The 12,255-nt window shown below is 35.3% G+C and overlaps 1 protein-coding gene across 3 annotated transcripts in view; it reads left to right on the top strand.

Moving 5' to 3' along the window:
• Window positions 1-4,788: 4,788 nt before the first annotated feature.
• The window catches only part of cyst (rho guanine nucleotide exchange factor 18 cysts), a 96,644-nt gene continuing 89,177 nt past the window's right edge, over window positions 4,789-12,255 (top strand). For 2 of the 3 annotated variants that reach the window (XM_071588403.1, XM_071588395.1), the window contains exons 1-2: window positions 4,789-4,919; window positions 7,717-7,812. In XM_071588403.1, coding sequence (XP_071444504.1) covers window positions 7,767-7,812 — 46 coding nt within the window. In that variant the 5' untranslated portion in view covers window positions 4,789-4,919; window positions 7,717-7,766. Of the gene's footprint in view, window positions 4,920-5,660; window positions 5,739-7,716; window positions 7,813-12,255 lie in introns of all 3 variants that reach the window. The other variant, XM_071588387.1, reaches the window with a different exon arrangement.

The following is a 12,255-nucleotide window of genomic DNA, read 5'->3' as shown; positions in this document are numbered from 1 at the left end:
CAATATTCCAGCAATTCATACCCCTTAATTTTCCCATTGCCAAGACACTAGTAGTTAGATGAATTGCTCTGGTGGAAAACTTTTTGCCCTCTTCAAGGCAGGTCTGATTTCACGAATTTTCTCATCTAGTTTCATTAGGAGGTTAGAATAGTACTCCTCAGTTAATGTTTTGCCTTTTTCAAGATAGTCTATCAATAGATCAATCCTTTTCCCTCTCAAAAAATAGATACCATGGCCTTTCGCACTGATGGCACCATCTTCGCTTTCTTAGGAGCTGAAAAACTGGCCTCTATCCACTGAATGGATTGTTTTGTTTCTGGTGGGTAATGGTGAATTCATGTTTCATCCATTGTCACATATCAATGCAGACGATCGACTATGTTTTGTGAAGTGCACCAGCCACTGTTTGGAAAGTGTCATCAGAATGTTTTTGAATCAGCGGTGACCATGTACAGCACCCATCTTGGACAAAGGTTTTTTTGTGTGATTCCTCGTGAAAAATGTAATCGACATGCGACATTTGATATCCTTACAGTGTTAGTGGTTTCATGCACCTTTATGTGCCTATCCTCCCAAATCATATTGTGTACATTTGATGGCAAAAGCAATGAAAGCCTCCAAGATGTACCTGCACTCATGCCGTGTGTTGATGGAAGAGAATATTGTCCTTCGTAAAATGAAATATTTTTCTTGATTTCTTCACTCAACCATTTTTCATTTGTCCATTTTGTAAGTTATCAATGCTGATGATTCTGCATGCATCCCATAAAAACATGGCCCTCACTTTGTTGAGCAATTTCACCATCTCCACCGTCTTTGGAGCCCAATCGCCTTAAGAAACTCCATGTTTTCATCGTTCCTTTGTCTTGGATTGTAGTAGTGTACTTACCCATGGTTTTTGTCCACAGTTATTCATCAATGCAGAAATTTGTCGGGATTGTGACAGGAAATCAAACCAGCCTGCAAATCAACGAATTGATTGTGTTTATTCTCCACTGGGAGCAAACATCATCATGCATCTAGCCAGCTCCCATATTGCTGGGATATTTCTGACAACAAATAGTATTTATTCTCCACTGAGAGTCAACATGCATTACCATCTTGCTGAGATATTTCTTGCTATTGAAAATGATAAAATTTCATCTGCTATAACTGTTGTAAATTATAGCTGTTAATATTGATTTGTTTTAATGAAGATGTAGATTGAAGTGCCTTGCAGTATGGAGAAAAGAGGCTCACAGTGTGATTAACACTCTTAATTTCAAAGGTAATAGTGCCTGGCAAATCCACAATGAAATGATAGCTATTTATGGATGATCCAAAAAGTGGGAGACTATCACTCCTGGACAATGCTGCCTTGGTGAAGAACTTGGAGGATTTTATCCTAATAGACTGAGAGCAACGATTCAGATGATCATGAATGCGACTGATCTTAGCTACGGCAGTATGTGGAAAATTATTCCCATGTCAAAGATGTCAGCATGCTGGGTTCCACAACCACTGACTTCCTTTCAGAGGCACACAGTGTCATCTTTCAAGGGAGATGTTGAATCTTTTGGAGCAAGACAGATGATTTTTGGTCGCCTAGTAGCTATGGATGAATCCTGGATCTCTCAATATGATTGGGAGATCAAAGAGGTGAGCAAGGAGTGGAACAGCGATTCACCTCCCCACAAGAAGGCTGAAGTGCAGAAGTCTGCAGGGAAGATCATGCTGTCAGTTTTTTGGAACTGTATTGGAGTCATCTTAACAGAATACCTGGAGAAGGGTGAGACCATCACTGGTGCTGTTACTGCACACTGCTGAACAAATTATGTGATGCTTAGAAAAAGAATCGGTGTGATGATCACCATAGGCATCCATCTTCAATGCAATAATGCACCCACTCAATTTTCTCGAGGTGCGATCGTGGAGTCAAAGCGATGTGGCTTCGAAATTTTGCCACATCCACCCTATTCTCCTGATCTTGCTCCAAACAACTTGCTCTTATTCCCAGAACTCAAAACACCATTGTGAGGTCAAAAATTTGACAATGCAAATGACATTTACCAAGAGGTGTAACAATGGTTTTCAAAGCAATATACTGAGATCTGCAATGGCAGCCTTCAAAGGTTCAAGAAATGCTGGTAGAGTTCTATAACTCTGTGCAGTGACTATGTAGAGAATTCTTAAGAAAAACTAATAAAAAATAAATATTTACTCAATTATTATAAGTAATAATTAAAATTTTAGGATATACCCTTTCAGCCAAATTTTGTCCCCTCAGTAAATAATCCACCTAATTATTGTACTTTAATATCCCCCCTCTTTCATAAGTATGTAGTGTGGGAATACAAACTTCGTTATTACTGTGTAATTTATTCTTTGGTCTCACTATTTATATAGCGATGTTAAAACAATTAGCTCTTAAGTATATGGTTTGATTCTTATCTAGCCACAGTTTGCAGTCTCATTGGGCATCTAATCTTCTCTCAACTCTAAAATATTCAATATACTGCGACAAACTTGATTTTCACACTTGCAAATTGGAAGTTTTCCATCATTAACATTATGAATTGTGAAGTGGGCCACTTTGGAGTGGTTTTTTTATTTATTTATTTTTCAAAATGGTCAAAAGAAATAGAAATCATAAGTATTGAACTATTTCTATGTACACAAAGGAAAATATACAGATACAATAAGGTAATAAACAATCTTACCGATACTGATAGTAGGAGATTCATATTTTGAGTTCATCATTAAGGAACTCATCCACACTGTAATAGAACTTGCTTTATAATAGATTCATACTTCTATTTTGAAAGAAGTGGGGTAAATGATAAAGATCTGAAGAATTGATTTCTTAATTTTAAATATAATTTGGGGAGCAGAATGGTGATGGCCTCACAATACAGGTTAGGTTTTGGCCATTAAATGGATATTCTATCTACAGCGGTAGTGGTTCACCTGATCACTCACATAAGACACTCCCTCTTTTTTTTAAGTTAGTACTATATCAAGTTCCCATGTTCTGTAGCATTGAGGTGGAAGAAGATGAGCAATGATAATGAATCTTGGTTGTGAACATTCAAAGTATAGGGGGTAGATTGCTGGACTGCTGATCTGAGCCCAGGTTTGGTTATCAGATGGACCCTGAGCTTCACCCCAACTGTGATTTTTCCAAACCAGATCTGCCAAGTACTAAGTAAGCTCTAATCTTTGGGTTGATAATTGTGGTTTTGTGATATGTATCAGCATGTTAGTAACAATATTATTAGCTAAGATAAAAGCACTCAAGAGTATATCAAATGTGCTAAAAATGTGTTAGCATATATCTGTTTAATCATTCAAGTTATGGATACAATATTTTTTTGATGCACTCCTTTAAAATTTGATTTATTGTAAATAAATTTCATTATAAATATGATACATAAATTAATTCAATCGCTGATTAGCATAAATGGCATTGTTATTCCAAGAGGTACTTGCAGATTTTCCATGAGCAAATTGTAGAGTGGCTTAAACTTCAGATACAAAAGAGCATCATGTGGCTAAATGTCACTTCAATTTATCCTACTAGGAAACACCCGCATATTCATTGTTGAGATGGATTTCATAGTCAATTGTTTGTAGTTTATTGTTCAATTGTCTGCAGTTCATGAATTTTCCTTTATGCAACACTTCTTTGCATAGCCCATGCACATACATACTCTTCTGTCTAAAAAAATTCAAATACTCCTTGCTTTGGGAGTAACTTCTACCGATTTCAACTATGAGCTTCTCAGTTTTGCATTCCTTTCCAACCATTGCACTCCCTTAATTACCTCTTTATTGATTCAATTCCCTCACCATGCCTAAACAAATGTGGCACATCTTTACTCTCAACTTGTCTATGACTGGAGCATCCAATTAATATTCTTTCATGTCTCCAATGTTGCTGACATTGCCTCTTCTATTTCTCTATAGACACCCCTCTAGTAGAGTTGTACATACCATCAGTATTCAGTTGAGGAATGGAATAACTACCCTTTCATGAACTGCCATATAAAAACCACAACCTTGTTTGTTGAAGTAATTCTAATAAACGAAATAAATAAGGCCTCTAATTTCACTTCCTGCCAGCTCCATGTTCTACAGAAATTGAGTTAACAACTCACCATACGGTTAAATATTTAAACCAGAACTTCTTAATTTTTTATGAACAATACAAATGACAGAATAAACTCCTAAATCATTGTTTGAAATTACTTCATCTGATGCTATATTAGATTTCATCGTAAAAAATAAGCTGATCGGTTTTTAATAAATCCGTCATTATTATAATGAAATATATACCTAGGTATATATTGTTAAATATAATTAATAACATTTTTGGAATGAAAAGAAATTGTCATTTTTGTTGACAAATTATTTCATGTGCAATTAGATATTTTCAATACGCTTGAATCTTTCAGCCCTTTAATCTAACTTCTTCCTTTACATCCGTGCAATTAAAAGATCCACCAATTTTGAATGATTTGAAACAGGTTGGTAAAAAAATTTAACAGTGAAGATGAGAAAATGTTGTGTGCGATTGGAGTGCACGAAAAATTTGAAGTCCAAACAATCCGAATAGCGCATTGATAACATAATTATAATAGGTGAAAATTTAACTGAGGTGATAATTAACCACAGTGTAAAATGTTTAGATTTTCGATTTTGGCTTTATTTATATCCAAACTGCAATTGTTTGGGCGTAATTTTTAAATTGACGTCACGAATGGATGCACATAATGGCGAACAGAGGATATATTTCTGTGACGTCACGTCCTCTTTGAAATGGCAGTGATAGGGAATTGTCAAAAAACAGTGCTGTGTATTTTGTGGTGAAACTTCTGTTTATAAACCAAATATATCTATTTAGAGGATACGGTGCGGCATAATGTCCACCAGCTGCATGTGTAAGTTGTCCGTTCTTAATTGTTTTCAGAGGCACTTGTCGAGAAGAAATTTACTACCCGTCAAGCTGTATAAACATTGTTATTAAAGTAGCTTACTAACGAACTGTGACCCCTGAACACCTAAGGCGAAAAATGAAAACTTACACCGAAGGTTATGGTTATTAGAATGTTAGCTTAACATAAATTGGTTTACTTGAGTTGGAAATCGGGGTTAATATAGATATTCTCGTAAAAAAATATGAATGAGCCGGTTATATACCGTAGTGGAAATCTTTTCCTTTGATTTTTTAATCATTAAAGGCCTGTATCTCTCGCTAGTTATATTGATTAACAAGTAATTACGGTGGATTGCCCTTTGTATGTGAGCTATGTGACATCTACATGCAAGGAATGAACATTAGGTATTCTGTTGTAAGGTAATCTCGATTGTATGAAGTTACCTCTTAACTGTTGATAATAAATGTATGTGGGGTTTTCTGGCGGCTTCACTCGAGTATTTGGTTAATGCATTTCATCCCCATAACGGTGCTGGTGTAAGTTGACGTTTGGCAGTTGCACTATTTTGGAGAAGCTATTCATTGTAAAAAAGCATATCTTTCAACAAATCATCAAAGTTTTTTCTCTGTAATTTTGAGTAAATTTAGCATTAGTTTTATTAGCAGTGTTTGTTTACGGGACTGTGCATTATGTATTAAGTACAAGTTGTTTGCAATATAACGTTCGTTTAACTGTTTTGATCAGGATGGAGATTGAGGGGACTCCAGGAAGGTTCCGCCGTTCTGAATTTCCTGTAAAAATAGCCATGACTAATAAAGAAAGGTAGCCGAGAAGAGTTAAAATGAATGAGTTGTGTAGATTTTGAAGCATGACATTTTTGTATGAGTTGTCTGTTTTTGTCGTCTTGATATTTATCGCCTGTTTTGCTAGTTGTTCGTAGAGACTTTAGGAGACCATTTTATTAGGGTGTGGTTCGGGCTGCAATGATTTTCATTAAATGAAAAATGCTTTGCTTGTGGAAAATCAGAATAGTTTATGTTGCATAGTACGCCCAATCAAAAGTCAATTACCGTTTGAGTATTAAACTTTGTACCAGAACCCAAGCAATTATTGAAAAAAAGGCTGATGGAACAACTTGTCATTTTTAGCGCAAAAGAATCCCTCATGGATGAAGAGTTTACTGTGCTTGTAAGATTTAGGTGTGACGCTTTAGGCATATTAAATCTCAAGTTTAACCTGTATCCTGCGTTATACAAGGATTTACCATCATTATCTTGAAATGTAATATTCCTTCTCAGTCGGATAGATAAGTTTACCCTGCTGCATTAATGAACTCCTTTTACAGCGAAATATAGGATGTTTCTATTTTGTTTTCAAATTTTCACAACCCATGCCTTAATTGGAGTAATTAAAAGTACATATTTTTTAGTGAAATTTGAGGAAGATGCGCATGTTATTTTCTATGTCTCTCCGACGTTACCATAGTCTGACAAATATCAGCTGAGCTGTCTCTCCTTTCCCAGAAACACCCCTGGCTTAATCCTTATTTTACCAGTTCACTCAATATGAAAAGGTGGGCAGGCAATGTGAAATGTCAAATTGTCATATCACCAGATGTTTCCATTATTAAGTTATATGGCCAGTAGGAAATATAATTTATTCATTTCTAAATGTCTAACTTTTGTAGACTAACTAGAACAATACTGCTTGGTTGGAAATCCCTGCTTATTTTGCCTTGGAGGTTACACCTTCATGCTTTCTTTGTTTTTTCCATTAATCTGTATATCATAATTTTTTAGTCCTGACTATTGTTCCCTTCTCAGATACCCTTGCTGTTTCTTTCACATTTAGTTCAGTTAAAGCTCATTTGGCACTCATTTTCTCTAATTTCTCCAACCCATTGATCATGGCATTTTATGTATTTATAATGACATTTCTCATTTGGGATAGACTTATTTCCCCACATCAGCTTGAATGATAGTTCAAATGCATGTTTTTCTCCTCATTTTATATTAAATAGATAGTTATTCTATAAAGTGACCAGCCAAAACATCAGAACACCTACCACTATGTCCATAATGCCTTTCCTGAACAGGCTGCATCGCAGAATTCAATATTTCTGTTTTGATCTGATGTTGATTCAATCATTAACGTTATCTATTGCAGTTATCAACATTATGAAGCTGTGCATATCCACATTAGGAGCTATAGCGATGTTCTTCAAGATAAACACTTGCACTTGAATCTACTACTGTTTTGACAGTAGTAACCCTTTGAATTTGTTAAAATTTTGGAGTGGTAAAGTGTTTGAAGACAACAATTTGCATGGTTTATAGGGAACTCTCATATTTACCTGAAAGTATATTAATTTGAATCTTCTTAATCTTTCATTATCCCATATATCTTCTCTTGTTTGTGGTGTACACCACAAGCATTTTTTATCCTACAATTTGTTTTTGCTTATAGTTGCAAGTTCATGCCTGATTAAAAAATAGACAAGTTTCCTCAGAAACCACCTAATGCAGTCGAATGTTTTATACTTTAGTCTTTAATCTTTTATGTATCAAAAAATTGATTTCATTTTCCTTCTTCATATGAGTAAAGTATGTTTATGTGTTGAGTATTACATTCTCATGGTTTAACTTGCTTTGAAATTATGCCTGGTATGGCGGATATGATAGCAATGCGATGAAAAGTTTTTGTCTGTGAAAACTTTAGTTTCAATAGTTTGCATGACTTGTATAATATCCATGCTAAGAAATATTGCCTGGTACACTAAACATTTAATTTTCGTTTTCAGTTCAAATCTAACTTATCCAGCACCATTGGTGTTGGAAATAAATGTAAATCATGGACAAGATTACAGGAGATGCCAGGCTGAATCCATTTTATTCAGGTTTGTGCCTCAGTGCCTTTAAACTATCAATTTTCTTTGTTGTTGTTTTGGATCCTGATCCCATTTATCTTTGCTCGCCAAATTTTACTTGTAAATGCCTGGTAAATATTTTCTTTGAATATTTACTCTGAATTATAAAATTTTGATATATATGTGAGAGCTTGTGAGAAAATGTTTGCTTTCCTGTTAAAAATGGTCCTTATTTTGGTTAATATTTACGATAATTAATAAAAATATTCAATTTACTATTGGTCAATGTGATGTTATGATAATATAAATTAAATTAACTTAATAGTAACCCCCATGATACGACTAAGAGATTAACTTGGTAAATGTTTGACAATTTTGTTGATAAATATAATATAAATGGTAGAAGTCTCTGCATACACAACGATATAACCACGAGCAGTACCATTAATGAAAATTTTAGCAAATATTCTTAATATCATTTACCTCTTCTAATACTCTTATGATTACTCAAGGAATTACAACATTTTAAATGTTAATTGCTAATCATTTCTGCCCTAGAGCTATCATCTGCTAAAGGGTATTACATAACACTATTTTTTGTTTGAAAATCTGTATTTGCTCAAATTTAAATGGCCTTAATTCAAAACTTGAATAAATTATGTCCATCTTGACAAATCAGTTGGCTCCCTAAAAGTTTTTCTGAAAATGGTGGAGCCAATATAAATCACATCACCAGTTGTCTAACTGCCAGTCCATAATGGTCAAAGGTTCCTTAAAGAGTATGAGTAGGATGTTTGGAGAAAAAATTAAAAGGATAACCCAGTAAATGATGTCTGCGACATATGAAGATATTGACAATAATTATATTTTTGTACTACATATATGGTGTTGATGGTGCAGCATTTTGGCTCAGTTTCTCCCTAAATTGTGGGATTAGGTAATTGTGCTGTTATATAGATTTCTCTTCAATTTGAAGTTGGCTCTTAGAGTAAGTCTATGGTGGTCTATCACCCTTGTGATTGTGCTAGCAGTTCCTCAGTTTGCTAATGTAATAAGAAGGAAATGATATAAATAATATCTCGTGAAACTCAGGCAAAGGGCAGATAAATCCTTTGAATAATGCATGGATGTGTGTTGTTAACATTTAATTATTTAAGCAAGTACTAAACCAAACAATATTGCATTCCATGTCAAGTATACATTCTTTGAGATTCCCCATGTGCTCTCATGCTTGATTGTCTGCAGCAAGGAAGTTTCCTTGGAGTGATTGGATCAAATAGACCTCTTTCAGTAATGAAACCCTTCTTCTATGATAGAAGGATGGAAGGCTCAGTAATGGTGATGTAATATGACAGAAAATGTTTCGACATGATTTGAGCATTACTTCGTATTTTAATGCATACAATTGTGTCTCTTTCTATATGATAAATTTAATTTTTTCACTCAGTTGGACAATTTTCTAGAATTACTCTAATTTATTGAATGTGTGTATTAATAGATCTAATCAATCTTTGCAATAAATAATTTCACAATTCAATCACATAGGAGTATGTAATGAGTTTTTACTGTACTAATCTTTGAATGTAGAATCTATTTTAATCTAGGGTGTCTCCTACCAGTATTTTGAATTTAGTAGATTTAAGAAAGAAATAATAATTGGTATTTACACCATATGTATAATGCCTGTTAAAACAGGATAGTTTTACTGAAATTCCAGGTTGCTTCTTTCGGATGGTCAATTGAACCATCAGTAAAACTGTCTTGTTTTGTAAACATGTACAGATAAAGAAGTACCCATGAAGAAATACATAAATTTATTAAAACCATTCTGAGGAAGTATTTAAAACTACTATGTACTTTGTTGTTAATGCTGAGACTTCTAGCAGTGAGATTGTTTGGTAATTCTTTTGTTAAGGCGGGTGCTATACTAATCTCCTTGTAGTTTTATGTTAGTATGGATATCAGTCACTTCAATTTAAGAAGTTTGAATATAGTGTGACATAAGGGTCTTGAGTTAAATTTCTGAGTTCTCATTCTGAATATAGTTTTTTATTTGAAAGCTTGATTCAGTTCCCAGTAAACTTAATCCAGTCCCTAAATCCAGCCAAGAAGGATTGAAAGACAAAATTGAATTTCCTAATTCTTAATACGTAGTGTATTTATTCTCAGTTCATAGTAACACAGGAGAAAAATGTGGCAATAAGGTATGCAAATGCTAGAAAACCTAACTCTATCTGTAGGCTTCTGTCTAAATGCACTGTGCTTCCATCATCTGCTAAATGTCCTATTCATCTAATATCTGGGTATCCATACTATCCATATTTGGCGAACCTGGATATTCAAGTCTAGGCTATCCTGAGAATCTATGTCCATTGATGTGACACATCAAATCTCGTTATCTGCTGGTAGCCTAAGCTGGTAGATAGCTAAGCAGAACTTATATGACCCAAGTTCATAAATTGAACATTAGCCTGGGAATAATTTTAAAGACTTAATTTTGGTTGGTAGTTTTAAAGAAAGTATATTAAAGATCCTTCCCATGGACTACAACCTAGACATGGTGGAAGGGCTGTGCATTCCGATGACCCCTAGAGCTGTGCTGGCGGGAGTAATGATAATTGCTCCTGGTAGGGTCACCCATAGGTCAAAGAATAGAAGCCAGACGAAAGGTAGTCTACGTAGCGTCTGTTCCTCAGTGAGTTGGCTGCAAAGGCGTCTGACCCCGGTGGGGTGGCCATTGAGTGATGGTGTCTCGTTGAAAACACTATTGAGGAGGCAACGGGATACCAACTCAATCATCATTTCCAAGAATATAATGATGGACACTAGAGAATATGAGTCCTGGCTACTACGGGACTCAGCCCAATCAGCCATGTGAAGTGCCCGGCAACGGGAGAGGTATGGCTTCTGTGGTCATCAATTCACAAAACCCTTGCAAGGGAAAACTGATAGCAGCAGAGCAGAAGACACAGAAGATGAAGACCAAATTACTTAGAATAGGAACTTGGAATTTTTGGACAATGTTGAGGACAAGAAAATTAGAGAATATTAAGCCAGAGGTGGAAAGAGGAAATATAGAAATTTATGGTTTATGCGAGGTGAGATGGAAGGATGGCGGGGATTACCGGAGTGATAGTTATAGAATATGACGGTAATTCCAGAAGTACCTGACCCAACAAAGAAAACACAAACATTTTGAAAAAAAATGTATTTTTCAACATCATTTCCTTTCAGCTCTATACACTTTTCCCAGAGATGTTCAATTCGTTCGATACCCTTTTTATAATAAGAACTGTCTTGCTCCTATAAATAGCCATTAACTGCCGACATCACTTCTTCACGGTTGGTAAATCTTTGACCACCGAGGCATTTTTTCAAGTTTGCGAACTGAAAATAATCCAAGGGGGCTAAATCTGGCAAATAGGGTGCATGAGGTAGCAATTCAAACTCTGCTTAATGAATTTTGGCCATTTTGATAATGGATGTGAGCTGATGTATTGTTTTGACTGAAAAACACTTTGTTTTAACCAAATGCGGCCGCTTTTGCTTTATTTCTTCGCTCAAACATTGCAATAAGTTCGCATAATGCTCGCCGTTGTTAGTTTTCCCTTTTTCAGAAAGTCAATGAATATTATCCCTCGTGCATCCCAAAAAACCGACGCCATGACCTTGCCTGCCGATGCAATGGTCATAGCCTTCTTTGTAGCTGGTTCTGCCATTTGAATTCATAGTTCTGATTGTTCTTCTGTCTTGGGTCTGAAGTAATGGACCCATGTTTCATCCATTGTTATGAAACAATGCGAAAATTCTGCTTAGTTGCTGTGAAACTTTGGTAAACACTCAATTGAAACATCTTCACAACACTGGTTTTGCGCATGTGTGAACAAACGGGGCACTCATCTCGTGCACAGCTTTCTCATGCCCAAATTTTCAGTTAATATGCAATGTACCACACTTTTTGAAATGCCTATTATGTCTGCTATCTCACAGACTTTCAGTTATTTATCATCCAGTATCACTTCGTGGATTTTCTTCACCTTTTTTGGAGTCATCACCTCATTTGGTCAACCAATACGATGCTTGTTTTGACAGCTCATATGGCCGCGTTTAAACTTTGCTACTCAATATTTTACTGTTGTGAACAAAGAAGCAGACTTAACCAGAGTAGAATCCAGATTATTTTTTATATTGGTTGGGGTGAGGCCTTTGAAATAAAAGTATTGTATCACATAACAGTGACCAATTGCCTCAATTTTCACAAATTCACTGAAAACGTTCACTATTGACGGCTGCCAAACAAATACTAAACAATGTGGCATCTTCAAACTTGAAACATATGCTTTATATATCGCATACTTTCTAATTGAGTGATATTTTTCAAACAACTACCTCTATCTCTAGGTTAGGCCAGGTACTTCTGGGCTTTCCCTTGTAATATACAGCGGCGGGTACAAGAGCCAACAATGGGTTGCC

The sequence above is a fragment of the Hetaerina americana genome, unplaced genomic scaffold, assembly GCF_022747635.1.
Source record: "Hetaerina americana unplaced genomic scaffold, ioHetAmer1.1.p SCAF_1, whole genome shotgun sequence".
NCBI lineage: Eukaryota > Metazoa > Arthropoda > Insecta > Odonata > Calopterygidae > Hetaerina > Hetaerina americana.
Note: the sequence above shows the minus strand (reverse complement) of the source record. Positions and strands in the feature narration are given on the sequence as shown.